This window comes from Mauremys mutica, chromosome 1, assembly GCF_020497125.1.
Source record: "Mauremys mutica isolate MM-2020 ecotype Southern chromosome 1, ASM2049712v1, whole genome shotgun sequence".
NCBI classification, from domain to species: domain Eukaryota; kingdom Metazoa; phylum Chordata; order Testudines; family Geoemydidae; genus Mauremys; species Mauremys mutica.
In genome coordinates this window covers 309,105,399-309,120,828 of record NC_059072.1, presented here as the reverse complement: position 1 = coordinate 309,120,828, position 15,430 = coordinate 309,105,399, and the positions used below count along the sequence as shown (strand labels likewise).

The window sequence follows — 15,430 nt, the reverse complement described above, 5'->3', positions numbered from 1 at the left end:
AACTCTCATCCAAGGCCCGGAGGCGGCTCTCCTCTTCGGATGCGGCGCTGTTGAGTGACGGGGACAACTTCCTCCTCCAGGCCTGCATCCTCTCCCGCAAGGCACACAGGTTCTCTCCGTGCAGCGCTGGCGTTTTGTCATGACATGGTGAAGGTGGGCATGAGCATGATGCTGGTGGAACCAGCACACGTGGCCTGTGCTCTTGGCAGGACATGACCCTGGCTGCAGAAGCTCAATTTCCAGCCTGGCCCGGTGCCCACGGCGCTCCAGATTAGACACGCCGACTGTCCCGGATGTGTCCTTGGTGGCATTTCCTCCCACGCCATTGGCTGGCATGGCCACCCCGTGTGACCTGGCCTTGCCTGACCTCCTGCGTGCGCCCTGCCGATCCTGGACTCCCTCTCCCACCAGGGATTCCCCTTCTCTGCTTCTGGACCTTGTTCTTCTGCCAGTGGGCCTCCCTCTGCTGCTGGATCTCCACTCTCTGCTTTGGGCCTGGATCCCCATGCTGTCCACTCCCCTGGCCCTGCTGCTGCACCATGGGCCTTCCACCTGGCTCCGTGGGCGAGAAGGACTGAGTCCCCAACCCCTCTGCTGCACCGCGGGCCTTCCACCTTGGCCCTGTGGACGAGAAGGGCTGAGTCCCCGACCCCTCTGCTCTCTGGGCTTTGTTCTGGAGGACTCCCTGGGAGATGGCTGGTTGGAGCCCAGGGCTGCTGAGCCAGACTGTGAGACTCCTTCGCCTTCTTCTCCCTTGTGACTGCCAGTTGTTCTGGTGTCCCTGGTGGTGGGGCAGGCTGGGGGTGGTGGCCATGAGGCGGAAGGTGCCGCTGGCACAGCTGGCGTCCCACTGGGATCATGCACATTCCCCTCCCTGCATTCGGTCACTCTCAGGGTCACCCGCTCTTGGTATCCACCACACGCTGCTGACGGCCCTGTTTCCTGTGGAGAAGGTTCTTCTCTCCTGGTCATGCTGTCCCCTCACCTGGCATTGGGGGAGGCCACCCCAGATCCCTGGGGAGCCCCATTCCCTGGAAGCCCCTGGCCTGGTCCAAACAGCTGTGGCTGGCTCCTTTCTCCCAGCACCATCCATCTCCTCCGCGCTGGAACACAGCTGGCATCTCCTGACCTCTGCCCACATGTGGACATTGGCATTGAAGGTCACGCTCTTGGGGGATGGGGCGAGTTTCTAAGGGGGTGGCGGGGCTCCGCGTGGTGCAGCCACCGACCTGTCAACCTGTCCTCTCTTCTCCACCGATGCCCTGGAGGTGACGCGTTTGAGGAAGCCCAGCATGATTCCCCTGAAGGTGGAGCCCTTCCCCTTGCAGGGGATGGACGGTGACTCGGCCCCTCTCCCTGGAGGTGCATGAGGCAGCTGTTCAGCCCTGGGTGGTGCCTCAGTCAGCACCATGGCCTCTGTCTGCCTCATGTTGGTTCCAGCCCTTGGGCTTGTCCCCTCCGCCGGCATCTCTCTCATGCTGCGTCGCACCTTGGTGTCCCTCCTCTCCTTCCACCCCAGGCTGCCTTCCCCCTCCGCGTCCCAGGCTGCCATGGCCTCACTGTCCCAGTCCCCGACCATCTCCCACTTGCCTTCAGTGCTGAACTGGGACAGCCCTTCTGCAGACTGCGGGCGCTGCTCCGAGGGGCTGGCTGGCCACCGGCTACTGGACAGGGGGCACACAAGCTCATTGGAGGTTGCGGACGAGCCTTTGTCTCCCGCATTGTCTCTGGTTACTGGCTGGGGATGATGTGCTGGTGGGGCCCACATCTGGCCCCCTGCTTCCTCTCCATCCTCAGCGCCAGCGGGACCTTCGTACAGGCGGGCGCCAGCTGCACGGCCCAGATCCCGAGACTGCTGGTAGGATGCACCTTGCTCCCCTCTGCAGACATCACCTGATGTCTCCCTGTCCCTCTGGCGCACGTGAGTCTCTAGCTGAGCCCTCGCCACATCTGACTTCTCAGCCCCCTTGGCAGGACAGGGCGGGAGACTGAGTCTCTCCTCACCGGTGGTGAAGAGGCCATGGCACGTCTCACACAGGTACTGGTTTGCCTGGCTCTGAGACTCTCTGATCAGTCTCTGGCCCAAGGAGCTCGAGACTCGCCCTGACGTCGCTCTGGAGGAAGGGGGTCTCCGCTTCGGCCAATTCGAGCCTGCCGGGCACACGCAGGGCTCCAGGGCTGACCCGCGCTGGGGGTCTCCCAGCCAGAGACATCGGAGCTTCCCCTGCGGCCCTGGGTGCCGTGTTTTCTTGGTCTCGCTGCCATTTGGCCTCCCGCCCTGACATCCTGGTCCCACCTGGGGACTTGACCAGAAACGGCACCCAATTGGGGCGATGCGCCTGCCTCTGGGGAGCGGCCTGGGGGCTCCTTGCTCTGCCTCTGTGCAGGAAACTCCTGACCCAGCCATGTTCCCCTTGGCTTGGTGAGAAGGGCTCATGCTGAGCAGGAGAGGGGCTGGGGTACTCCTCATGACTGGGAAGAAATGGCTCGTGCTGGCTCGATCCCGTTCTCAGCTCCCATGTGAGTAGGGGCTGCTCATGCTGGAAAGAAGAGGAACTCTGGGCCTGCTCTTGCCCGCGAAGGAGAGTCTCATCCCAGAGACAGGAGCAGCAGAAACATTCCTCCTGCTCCATGGAGGAGCCTTTGGCCTGCTGTGGGCGGGGCAGCCCCTCCTCATCCTCTCTCGGCGGGTGGCGCTCTGTTTTCCAGCTGCCTGCCTGGCGCTCGGGAGGGGAGCGGGACTTACTGGGCGGGAAGGGGCTCTGCGCAGGTGGGAGGACCCGGTTGCCTATACATGTCCTAGAGCGGCACCACTGCAGCACATCCAGGCCTCTCCACATGGATCTACCCAGCAGGTTCCTCCCTTTGGAGTGGGAGGCAGGAGGGGGAGGTGACCCTGGCCCAGCAGGGACCCACACACTGGCCCTGTCGGTGTTCACCAGCCGCTCGGCTTGCTGGGCCACCTCGTTGCACAGGACACAGTCTGAGTTGTCACACAGCAGCTGGTGGATGGAGCGGCGCCTGGAAGCTCGGCGAGTGCGGCGTGAGGGGTCCCAACACAGCTGGTCACGTGGCTGCTTCACCCGCTGCTTCTTTGCACCTAAAACAGAACAGCAGCGAGGGCTTCTGAGGAGAGATGGGGTCTGAACGTAGCGGGGGCCACCGGAACCCCAACCGTGATCCCACCCATCCGTACCGCCCCAACCCCAAATCCCCACTCCTGCACTGCTCCTAACCCTGAGGCCCCGCCCCGTGCCACTCCTTCTCCCGGCATTCCGCCCTCCTGTGACCTATTCCCCCCGAGGCCTTGCACTCACACCAAGCCCCGCTCCTCCGCCACTGCTTTCCTCCAAGAGCCTGCCCCCCGCTTGCTCTTTCTTCTCTGCACGCCCTTCCTCCTGTTGCTTGCCCTTACAGTCAGTCAAAAGTCAGAGGGCATGGCCCCCCGGCCCCCTCATTCCAGTGCCCTGGCCCCAGGCCACTCTGCGCTGCTGCTCCAGAACCAGGCATGCTGAGCTTGTGAGAGCCTGGGGCCTGATGAAACACTCCGCCAGCACCACGCCAGGCCCCCTCTCAAATACTGCCAGTGCTGTGAACCTGGCTAGGGTTAAGTCCCAGCGCCGTGAACCCGCCCAGGGCATCGTGCCAGGGCCGTGAATCTGGCCGGTGCACTGTCCAGTACCAGAAACCCGGATGGCACATGGTCCTGGTGCAAATAACCCAGCCGGTGCCCCATCCTGCAGAAATGGGTCTCGCCAGTGCGCGGGATCCCAGGAAATCTCTCTGGCAAATGTCAGGGGCTGGCAGCACCTAGCAGCCTTGGCCTTGCAAGCCCTGATACGATGCACAGCAACGGAGTGCCAGGGGGCTACACCACTATCCAAGACAGAGCAGACGGGGTGAAATAAAGACAAGAGCTGCTGGGCAGTGGGCAGTGCCTCCTGCTGGCAAAGCTGCCCTGTTCTGGGAAGGGCAGGTAGCTCCCCCTCTCCTCCCCCGCGATGCTCACCATTAGCCTGCACAAAGCCCTGGAGGACATGGGGACAACCTGCCAGAGGGGACAGACAATTGGGTGTTTGCCTCCATCGCGGCAAAGCCCCCAGACGACGGTTCGTTAGCAGCATGTCAGCTTATCCCTGCTCCAGTCAGCACCTTGGCTCCTGCTTCCATCCCCAGGGGCAGGCCAAGCCTGGGGGGGCCTCATGCGGGACCCCTGGTCCAGGGTGGAGGGCTTGGGAGAAGCCCTGGGATTCTGAGCCCGGGAGCCGTCAGGGAGTGTGAAGCAGGCCTTACCTTCTCCCTTGTCCACTGTCCCTCTCCGTTGGAGCCTGCTGACCAGAAGAGCCTGCGGGAGCCAAGGAAGCAGCAGAGTTACGTAGTACCCAGACTGAGGCTGTGCAGTGCCAGCCTCCTGCCCAGCCCAGCCCGGTGCCAGAGGTGCCCGCGCTTCCCTCCACCTCCTGCAGCTGGACAACTCCAGGCTCCTTCAGCCATGCCCCGGGCTCCCCACCCAAGTGTCATTGGAACAATCCTGGGTCCCCCATCTCCCGACATCAGGTCATCACCACACCAGAGTCATAGCAGGCCAGGCTGTGTCCACAGCCTCCGCAGCTGCGCCCCACTGAAACCAGCTCATCCAGAGTGTCTGGGATGTTCTGCTGCCCCCGGACCTACACGCATGGGCCCCATCTGCCCCTGGAGCTGGCAGGGTGATTCCCAGCTCGCACAGACAGATTCATGCTACATCCCCTCCAGCTAGCAAGCTAAACCCAGAAATGTAAGCGTGGTTTCACGCACAGTGGCAGCACAGGCTAGTACAGACCCATCTGGATGCTGTGGGTATGGATGGGGGCAGCCACATGCCAAGGGGGTCCCTGGTTTGCCTTTGCCCCTCACCCAGCCCATGGCCATATGCCAGGGAACACAAGCTGGAGGGAATACCCTGGGCTCCCCTTTCTATTGCCTGGGCACCAGGCTGCCCCTGGCACTCTCTCAGCCCCTTGAATTCCAGGCTGCCCCATTCTGGCACCAGCTGAGCTGCGGATTACAGACTGCTCAAGGAACCGAGGCTGTAGGAGCTGCCACATCGCCCCCAGGGCTCTGGGGACCCCAGCACCAGGAAGCCCAAGCAGGGCCGTATGCTGGGACGTTAGTTCTGGGGCTGGGGCCAGATGAGCCGTTCAAGGCCTGGTTGTTTTGGAGAGCTGGGTGACAAACACAGACACTGTAGCTGGCTGGGCACCCTGCCTGGAGCAGAAACGGCATCAGCCGCAGAGTAACCCGGGGGGAGGGGCAGCAGGTTCCTCCTTCGCTGTCCGTGGGCCCTGGGTCTGACCCTTGCCGGGGGAGGGGGTGATTTCTGCCCCCGGTGTTATGAGTTGAATGGGGACCAGGCCCTTGGGCTTCGCAATGTGCTCTGGCTTCCTCTTCTCTCCGTCTCCCCTGGTTCCCACCTGTGAGCCCAGCTCCCCAACTGATCTGGGACCCGAGGCAGGATCCCCAACTGACCAAACCCAACGGCTGTCCAAAGATCTGTCCTGGATTCCCCTTTTCTCCCCCGCATCACTTGCCTGCCCTCTGCCAGGGACCCAGGAAAGCTTGTGGCTTTGGGAGGGAGCTGGGAGGGTTTGTTGGTCAGCTTTCCCGAGCAGAGGGAAATAACTGTCCAGAGCCGGCTTACTGCCAGGAAGCCTGGGACTCCGAGGGAGAGCCCTGGTATTTCTAGCACTAGCTGGTGGTCGGGGCAGTAAGGAACAAGCAATGAATGGAGCCATGAGCTCTGTCTGTGGCCCTGTCTCTCTCTGCAGATGTGCCCAGCCAGCCCAACGGGGCCTGGTCAGAACAGGGGGCCTCGGGCGCTCCCACCCACCCTCCCTTCGATGGGGCTGTGTCCAGGCAAGCTCTGCTGAGAGCGCAGGACGGCTGCAGGGGGGCTAGGTGGGGGGGGGGTCCTCCTACCATCCTGCTTCTCCAGGAGAAGCTGTGCTGAGTCATCAAGGCCACCCAGATGACCAGGACCAGAAGAACACAGGTGTACAACACCCAGGAGCTGTCCCAGCAGGCACAGAACCAGCTCTGCATGATCCCCACCCCCGCGCCAAACATGCTGGGGAGGATGGTCTGGACGCACACAGGGGTGGAGACGCTACACTCCCTGCTGCTGCTGCTGCTGTGGCTGGATCTCTCCCGAGGGGCTGTTTGTTCCAGTGACGCATCATAAAGGGCCAGGACTAAGCGAGTCCTGACATCACAAAGGGACTGCAGGCATCAGAGGTGGGCAAGACCCTGGCTCCCTGCAGCCCCTCCCCAGCACCCCATGTAGGTACTTAGAGACTGTGACCGAGTCACACCGTAACCTTCTCTACGTTAAGCAAAAGAGATTGAGCTCCATGAGTCTCTCACTAGGAGGCAGGGTTTCTAACCTTTGAATCAGTCTTGAGGCTTTTTTCTGACTTCTCTTTCATTGATAGCATTGTGACAGTGCTGCCCGTGGGAGCCAGCTGAGGTCACTCAATCAGGGTGAACTGCAAACCAAACGGGGCAGACAAACTCCAAACGCTGGTGGATATTCCAATACTTAGATTTACCAAGCCAGCACAAAACAGCTTCTATAGTACCTCACTGGTTACTCAGAAGTCCAAATAGTTCCCTTAAAGTGCCCAGCCTCAGGCCTCCATTCAGACACACCTGTCAGATATGATGATGATTCCTGAAAATCTTATCTCATCATATAAAAGAAAAGGTTCTTCCAATCCCAAAGGATCAGTCACATACCCAAGTCCAATTATAACTTAGATCTTACCCAAAATACACACTAATAGCCAATTTTTATTAACTAAGCTAAAATTTATTAAAAAAGAAAAGAGAGAGAGTGTTGGTTAAAAGATCAATATACATACAGACTTGAATTCAATTCTTGAGGTTCAGATACATGGCAGAGGTGAGCTTGTAGTTGCCAAAAGTCCTTTTAGAAAGAGTCCATAGGTTATAGTTCAATGTCCATATTCAGGGTGACTCCAGTCAATGACTGGGGATCTCAATCCTTATGGCTTAAGGTTTCCCCCTCTAGAAACCCAAAGCAGATCTGAGATGAAGTAGAATCGTGTCCCAGGGTTCTTATACATTTCCAGCAGCCTTTCGGCCTGAAAAAACAATAGGCTTAATTCTTTTTCCCAAACATCCTGGCAATTAGCACAGGGTAATTTATCCATTAAACAGTTCAGATACAGGTTTCCACAACCTTCAAAGAGACATATAGACAATAACACTATTTCACTCAAGTATCATCACACATGTTAATATTCCTTTTTTGATCATTGAATTAAAGTTATAGCAACAGACAAGACTTGTTTGCTTACATCACAAGACCTGAGCAAACATCTACCCTTGAGATCTCTAACAATGCAGACTTACATTTCAAAGCTCTGTTCATTTAGGTATCTTCCTAACCAGCCCTTAAGGTTCACCCATGGGTCAGGTCAGTCGGTGAGTTAATTAACTCTTTCTGGCTCTGTTATTCCTCAATGAGATATTAGATTAGACTCATAACGTCACAAACATCCTTCTGGAATGGCGTTCACCAGCATAACCCGTTGGAGAGTGACATTAAATTGGAGTAACACCACAGTGAATCAGGCAGGCGCTGTGAGGCTCTGGATGGGACTGGTCCCCAGACTGGGTGTCTGTCTGTCAATATCCACCAGCCACTGTAGGAAGATGTAATACTAGGCTAGATGGACCTTTGGTCTGACCCAGTATGGCCATTCTTATGTTCTTATGTGCCACTATCTTCCACCCTGGCACTGTTCAATTCAGAGACAGGGAGAGGAGAATTTTCAGAAGAAAATCTGATAAAGCAATTCTCTGCTCAGTATGACTAAGGATATCTCCATTTACTGTACACAGTTACACAGCATTGCCCATGCTTGCATTTTATCAGGAGATTCACTACATTTGATGCAAGTCCTCAACTGGAGTCACGTGATTATATGAGATTCTCAGTTTCCATGACAACAATAAGTAAGTTTCTGGCATTCATGGTGTGACAATGCAGTTCTGGTGGAACCCAACTGAGAGTGCCAATTCAGGACAAATCGCTTAAAACAGGGCAGTTACAGTCAAAGGCTGGGGTTTTTCCACCTTTAAGGCAAACCAAACCAGCCAAAGAGGACTTTGGTCTCACCCACTGGCTAATCACAAGTCACAAGCAATTCCCTTAGACACTCCAATCTCCCAGTATCACCACCAGTGCCCTCGTCCTGGGGATGAATGGTTATGAAAACCAACACCCTAATAAAAGAAAAAGGTTCTCTCGATCCCAAAGAATCAAGCCCCAGGGAAAAGGGGCGGGTTGGGGGCAGGTACTTGGGGCTTAGGGTGGTGTGGGGACAGGGCCACGGGGAGAAGGGGTTACGTGGGGGCTGGGCTTTGGGGAAAAGTGGTGGGGTGGGGGCAGGGGATTGGGGAGAAGGGGCGGGACGGGGGCAGGGGTTCAAGGAGAAGGCGCAGGGTGGGAGCAGGCCTTGAGGAAAAGTGGTGGGGGCAGGGCCTCAGGGAGAAGTGTGCCAAGCTCAGATATAATGACATGGGCCTATATCTTCAAAGGGTGTCTAGGCAACTAACCCCCCCAATAAGATTTAGACCCTAGTCCTTGTGCCAAAGGGCTGGCAATGTAATTTCTAGCCTGGCACATGACAGGGGCAAACAGTGGTGGGTAGGAGATGGATAAAGAAGGACCAAGGTTACAGCCAGCTGGTTATTTACTGAGGTCCCCACTTCAGCAAAGTGCCTTGACTTCAGTGGAACTGGAAGACCTTCAATTGCTTAGCTGTAGTGAGCCCAGTGTGTGTGGGTGGGGGGGTGGGGGAGGGTAGGGATGGGGGGTTGAACTGGAAAAATGCACCAGCTTCCTTGGAACATCAAGACAGGGCAGGGAAGATACAGCCACATGGGGGTCTGTTCTCTAGTACTGTCCAGTGAGAACCGGGGCTCCCATGGGCTCCACTTAAAGGGACCTAAGGAGAATGATTCATGGATTCCAAGTCCAAGTCCATCGTGATCATCTAGTTTGATTCTCTGTACAGCACAGGCCAGAGACCGGCCCCACAATAGTTCCCAGAGCAGAGCTGTTAGAAAAAACAGCCAAGCGTGATTCAAAAATTGTCCAGTGATGGAGAATCCACCAAGAGCCTGCATAAATCTCTTAGGCAAGGGTTTATTAAAGAGGACACTCTATATCCTAGACAAGAGGAGAGGAGAGACAGTGATAAGTGCAGGTAGGGACGGAAGAGAAACAGACAAAAGAAAGTCCCATTCAATTACATCCCATGAAGGCAGACATCTAAATATTGACAAAGTTTCTAAGTGCTTGTGTACCAATGCTAGAAGTCTAAATACTAAGATGGGTGAACTTGAATGGCTGGTATTAAATGAGGACATTGATATAACAGGCCTCACAGAAATGTGATGGACCGATGATAATGAATGGGACAGGGTAATACCAGGGCACAAAATGTAGTGGAATGACCTTGTAGGTCATGCTGGTGGGGGAGTGGCACTGTGTGTGAAAGAAAGAGAAAGTCAAATATACTAAAAATCTTAAATGAATCAAACGAACCATAGACTATGGATAGAAATTCCATGGTTGGATAAGAGTATAGCAGTAGGAATATATTACTGACCAGCTGACCAGGATGGCGACAGTGACTGTGAAAGGGACATTAGAGAAGTTACAATAACAAAAAATCTCAATACTAATAGGGTTTTCAACTATCCCTGTATCGACTGGGTACATGTCACCTCAGGACGGGATGCAGAGAGAAAATTTCTAGGCAGCACTAATGACTGCTTCCTGGAGCAGCTAGTCTTGGAACCCACCAGGGGAGAGAAACTTCTTGATTTAGTCCTAAGTGGAGCACAGGGTCTGGTCCAAGAGGTGAATATACCGGTATCTGCAGCACTTGGTAATAGCGACTATAATGTAATTAAATTTAACATCCTAGTAGAGAGGGAAATACCAACAAAGCTAACCAAGGTAACATTTAACTTCCAAAAGGGGAACTACATAAGAATGAGGTAGTTAGTTAATGGACATTAAAAGGAAGAGTATCAAGAGTGAAGTGCCTGCAAGCTGCATGGAAATAATTTAACAACATCATAATAGAAGCTCAAACTAAATGTATCCCCTAAATAACCACAACAAGAAAATCCCAGTAAGATGTTCAAAAAAACACCACTGTGGCTAAACACGAGAGTAAAAGAGGTGGTTAGAGGCAAAAAGAAATCTTTTAAAAATTGGAAGTTAAATTGTACTGAGGAAAATAGAAAGGAGCATAAACTCTGGCAAGTCAAGTTTAAGAGTATAATTAGGCAGGCCAAAAAAGAATTTGAAGAGCAACTAAAAAAAGACACAAAAACTAACAGCATTTTTTTTTCCAAAGTACATCGGAAGCAGGAAGCCTGCTAAACAATGAGTGGGGCACTGGACAATTCAAGTACTAAAGAAGCAGACAAGGAAGATGAAGCTATTGTAGGGAGGATAAATGCATTGGTTTTCACCTGATTCTTTTTAGGTGACAGATCTGAGGAACTGTCTCACATTGTGGTATCATTAGAGGAAGTTTTTGGAACAAATTGATCAATTAAACAGTAATAATTCACCAGGACCAGATGGGATTCACCTAAGAGTTCTGAAGGAACTCAAATATCAAATTGGAAAAATACTAACCATGGTATGTCACATATCACTTAAATCAACCTCAGTACCAGATGACTGGCAGAGAGCTAATGTGATGCTGATTTTTAAAAAAGGCTCCAGAGGTGATTCTGGTACCTGTAGGAAAGGGGGATCCAGAGGCTATAGTGTACTTGGACTCAGGGCTGCCCAGAGGGGGGGAGGCAAGTGGGGCAATTTGCCCCAGGCCCCGGGGCCCAGCAGGGGCCCCCATGAGAGTTTTTTGGGGCCCCTGGAGCAGGGTCCTTCACTCGCTCCGGGGGCCCCGGAAAACTCTTGCGGGGCCCGGGCCCCCGGAGCTTCTTCGCTCCCGGTCTTCGCTGGCCGGGGGTCCTTCCTCTCCGGGACAGAAGGACCCCCCGCCACTGAATTACCGACGAAGCGGGACCCGCCGCCGGAGTGTAGCCGGGTCTTTGGCAGTAATTCGGCGGCGGGTGTGTGTGTGTCCTTCCATTCCGGGACCCACCGCCGAAGTGCCCCGAAGATCCACAGTGGGGGCTGCACTTCAGCAGCGGGTCCCGCTTCGGCGGTAATTCGGTGGCGGGGGGGTCTCCGCCGTGGGTCTTTGGGGCACTTTGGCGGCGGGTCCCGGAATGGAAGGACCCCCCGCCTCCGACTTACCGCCGAAGCGGGGGCCCCCCGCCGCCGAAGACCCTGGGCCCCCTGAATCCTCTGGGCGGCCCTGCTTGGACTTTCAGAAAGCCTCTGATAATGTTCCTCACCAAAGGCTCTTAGGCAAAGTCAATGGTCATGAATTAAGAGGAAAGGTCCTCTCATGGATCAGAAAGTGGTTAAAATAGGAAACAAAGGATACAAATAAACGCTCATTTTTCAGAATGGAGAGGAGTAACTAGTGGTGTCCCCCAGGGGTCTGTACTGGGCCCAGCGCTGTTCAGCATAGTCAGAACCATGACTGCTCGCTTGGGCGCCAGCCCCAGCTGCAGAAGAGCGTCAGCAAAAATAACCCTCCCACGTGGGTTCCCTGGATGACTTTTGTCCGCGAACCACAGAGACGGCCCCGCAGCGTCCCACACCCGTCTGATGACAGAGAGGAGGGGAGGGGCGGGGCCTGGCTCGGGGCCGGCGCTCGAGCGAGGGGGCGGGCTGGGCAGCGCGGGAGGCGGGGTCTGCGGCAGCCGCCGGCTCGGGGAGCGGCTCCAGCACGGTACGGGGGCCGCGGGGCCGCGCCTGGCGACGAGGCGGGGGCGGGGCGGCTGGGCCCGCGAGGGGCTGGGCTGGGCGGGGGACCCCGCCCTATGGCGTGGGGGCGCCGCCCCTCCAGGATTTAGCTGGAAGGGGCGAGAGCCGCCGCCAGCCGCGGGGGAGGCTGGTGCAAGCCCGTCCCGTGGCCGCTCGGGGACGTGCTTTGCAAGAGCAGCTAATCCCGGTGAACGCCTCGGGCGCGCACGTTTAGCCGGGAATTAGGAGTGCTTTGTTGTGGACTAGGATGCAGCGAATTCGGAATAGGGGAGTCTGGAATAAGAGCATCCACACATGGCCTTACCAGGAATGGTTAAGCTGCTTTAAATTCATACCCTATTAATTTTCTTGTATAGCCAAGGTCCTAATCTATCTAGCCAGGGCGTGCGCCCTCTCGCTGTGCAGCACAGGGTGGCTCCTCCACCTAGGCCAGGGGAAGGCAACCTATGGCCAGGGCTGGCTCCAGGGTTTTTTTTGCCCTAAGCAGCCAAAAAAAAAGAAAAAAAGAAAAGCCAGGATCGCTATCGGCTGCAATTCAGCGGGCGGTCCTTTGCTCCGGGGAGCGAGGGACCCTCCGCCGAATTGATAAGCTGGTGCCTGGAGCCAGCCCTGCCTATGGCGTGTGTGCCGATTTTCAGTGGCACTTACACTGCCTGGGCCTTGGCCACTGGTCTAGGGGGCTCTGCATTTTAATTTAATTTTAAATGGAGCTTCTTAAACATTTTAAAAACCTTATTTACATTACATACAACAATAGTTTAGTTATATGTTATAGACTTATAGAAAGAGACCTTCTAAAAATGTTAAACTGTATTACTGGCACGTGAAACCTCAAATCAGAGTGAATAAATGAAGACTCGGCACACCACCTGACCTAGGCTTTCACAGACCTACTGTCCGCACATTAATTCTCCTCATTTAGTGTATCTGTCCTATTTCAGTATTGTTTCTATTGTTCATTTATACCCCTCAGAGGTAAAATTGGGTGTGTTCGCCTTTCCTGGCTATGCATGCTGAAGAATTGATCTTTGACCTTCTCAAAGAGTAGCCTGCACTTAAGAGCATTTGCAGGTGTTAATCTACAACAGAACCTGGGAAGTCTTGGTTGAAAAACTTTACTTTGTTTAGTGAAAAGAAATGTATAATCAACAGCAAGAGACTTTGTTCTATACTAGAAAATGTATCCATTGTAGACAATGGGTGGAACTGAATGGCACTGGACTCTTTCATTGCAAACATAAGCAGGACAAAACTATATTAGGCACCTTCAGAAACTAGGTTTTAATTTTGTTCTGAGTAGCGCTCAGCTATGGTGGGTTCTGAACTGATGCTAAACATGGTTTGGTCTTGTCCGTACTGTTTTGAGCACCAGCTTAGAATGTGTAGAGTGCTGATGCCCATTGTTAGCAATGGATATTCTTCCTGATGTAGTTACAGCCTTATTATTCTATCCCCTTTCCTTCCTTCAGTGAGGTCCTGTCTATCCTAGAGCTAACAGTGGCACAACCTCACTAGTATTAGCAATGTTAGAAACTCTAGTGTAGATGGGCCACCAGCTGCCCTCACTGTCGCTGGCACTTTTTGATTATATTTGTTCTAAGCAGGGTTTGATAGAACAGTCCTTAAAATGCTGGTAGCTTGTTTATGCAAAGGCTCCTGACATTGGAAACCTGGTGCTAGCTCTGGTGGGAAATTTCAGAAACATTTCCTTAGGGTAGATGGGGTGTGAGAGTACTTTTGGCTGCATTCCCTTAACCTTTCAAACTTCTCACCCACTCATTATGATTAATGTTCTTTACATCTAAATGAAATATCATTAGGGTTTTTGTTAAATCCTTCACAAAATTTACCTTTCATTTTGATTGCCATTAGAGAAAGCTGACAGGGCTGTAGCATATGAAATTTGTGTTGGTGTTTGCAGGGGCGGCTCTAGGCATTTTGCCGCCCCAAGCACAGCAGGCAGGCTGCCTTTGGCGGCTTGCCTGCGGAGGGTCCACTGGTCCCGGAGGTCAGGCGAAGCCGCGGGACCAGCGGATCCTCCGCAGTCAGGCCTGCGGGAGGTCTGCCGAAGTCGCAGGACCAGTGGACCCTCCGCAGGCAAGCCGCCGAGGGCAGCCTGCCTGCTGCCCTCGCGGCACCGGCAGAGTGCCCCCCACGGCTTGCCTCCCCAAGCATGCGCTTGGTGTGCTGGGGCCTGGAGCCGCCCCTGGGCGTTTGGGATGTGTGCTATAACACAGTTCCTCTAGGTGTTAATCAGAGCTGGCTCTACTGTACATGCAATTTCTTAGAACAACAAAATACAGTATTAGAGGAGTCAAAATGTTTATAAGCTTTTCAGTTTGCTTAGGGCAGCAAAAACCCAGGTTGTAATGCTAACCAAACAAGACAGAAAAGGGTAGTCATTTAGTGAGGTTAAAGGAAAATCCAAGTGATATCAGAGTGCAAAGAGGGATTGTTGAACAATTTAATTTATCATTAAATATTTACACAGCACCATAAGTGTGGATAGTACAAAATTATAAAAAGACAGTTTGATGTAAATGAGACATAGTGCATCAAGCAATGACAGCAAACAGCCTCTCTTCTTTTTAAAAACAAAACCTCTTAATGTATTTTCAGAAGATGAACTCAGAATTGATGGAGCAGGAGAGAAGGTTAGCAGGGGAAGGTGTTCTGGGTGGTTCTTCTCAACACCTGTGTAACCTTGGGTGACACTTAGCTGATCTGTTCTTCAGTTTGCCTTCTCTAAATAATAGGGTCTGATTTATCATTTGATGACATTGCCACTGGAATTAAGAATCTTAAGCCTAAGAGGGGAGTGAATAAGGGAAACCTCCTGTGCCTCTTCTGCTGTTATTTTGAGTAGTTTTGGTGTTAGAGGTTTCTATTCTGAAAATAACACTAAGCTGAAATAAATGTAACGCACCTTTTGTACTGTGATTTATGAGATCTGGTTTGACTGTAACCCATTCTTTTTATTGTTTATCACACATCCTATGTCTGGATCCTTAATTTTTGGATTTTTTATTTTAAAATGATAGATTTACTATTCATTCTCCGAACAAGCATGAGTTGGATCTTTTTATTAAGATGCACTCTTAACCGTCTAAGGCCTTTACATTTACTTTCTTTATTGGGAGATAAATATTATTCATCAAACGTGCACGTGTACGCACCATCCTACAGGCTTGATGAATAATATTTATCTCCCAATAAAGAAAGTAAATATAGCGGCTTAACAGGTTAATAATAGTATGTCTTAATAAAAAATTCCAATTCTTATATAATCTATTAGTGGGGTATGAAGGCCATCCAAAATAAAATCCACTAACTTTTTATAAACACACAGCACCACCATATATTTTGCTTATTCCAAATATTTTTCATATCCCTGTAAAACTGGCTGCTTGGGACTATGAATCCAGCAGCAAAGATGCAGGTAGAGGAAGATGATGAATAAGAGAAACATCTAGCACTTCACAGGAGTACTATGGAGAT

At 53.1% G+C, this 15,430-nt stretch overlaps 2 protein-coding genes across 5 annotated transcripts in view; one reads left to right on the top strand and one right to left on the bottom strand.

The window, feature by feature from the left end:
* Nucleotides 1–48: 48 nt before the first annotated feature.
* Nucleotides 49–6,148, bottom strand: LOC123353038. The gene is made up of 3 exons (XM_044993761.1): nucleotides 5,959–6,148; nucleotides 4,294–4,345; nucleotides 49–3,100 (listed from the first exon to the last, which is right to left on the bottom strand). Exons 1-3 carry the CDS (start codon nucleotides 6,103–6,105, stop codon nucleotides 2,031–2,033), a joined length of 1,269 nt encoding a protein of 422 aa, XP_044849696.1. The 5' UTR covers nucleotides 6,106–6,148; the 3' UTR covers nucleotides 49–2,030.
* Nucleotides 6,149–11,853: 5,705 nt separating this feature from the next.
* Nucleotides 11,854–15,430, top strand: part of NEK3 (NIMA related kinase 3) — a 38,637-nt gene continuing 35,060 nt past the window's right edge. Inside the window, exons 1-2 of one of the 4 annotated variants that reach the window (XM_045014668.1) lie at nucleotides 11,883–11,897; nucleotides 14,552–14,586. The gene's annotated coding sequence lies outside the window, so the exon portion shown is untranslated. Of the gene's footprint in view, nucleotides 11,898–12,029; nucleotides 12,245–14,551; nucleotides 14,587–15,430 lie in introns of those variants that run through there. The other 3 variants (XM_045014647.1, XM_045014659.1, XM_045014656.1) reach the window with 3 other exon arrangements.

Bases quoted from the DNA above. Each gene is read 5' to 3' on its own strand.
- LOC123353038 (XM_044993761.1), bottom strand. From the start codon at position 6,105: ATGTTTGGCGCGGGGGTGGGGATCATGCAGAGCTGGTTCTGTGCCTGC. The intron at 4,346-5,958 runs GTAGGAGGACCC...TGGCTCCCGCAG, and splicing joins TCTCCTGGAGAAGCAGGATG to GCTCTTCTGGTCAGCAGGCT. The intron at 3,101-4,293 runs GTAAGGCCTGCT...GTTCTGTTTTAG, and splicing joins GACAGTGGACAAGGGAGAAG to GTGCAAAGAAGCAGCGGGTG.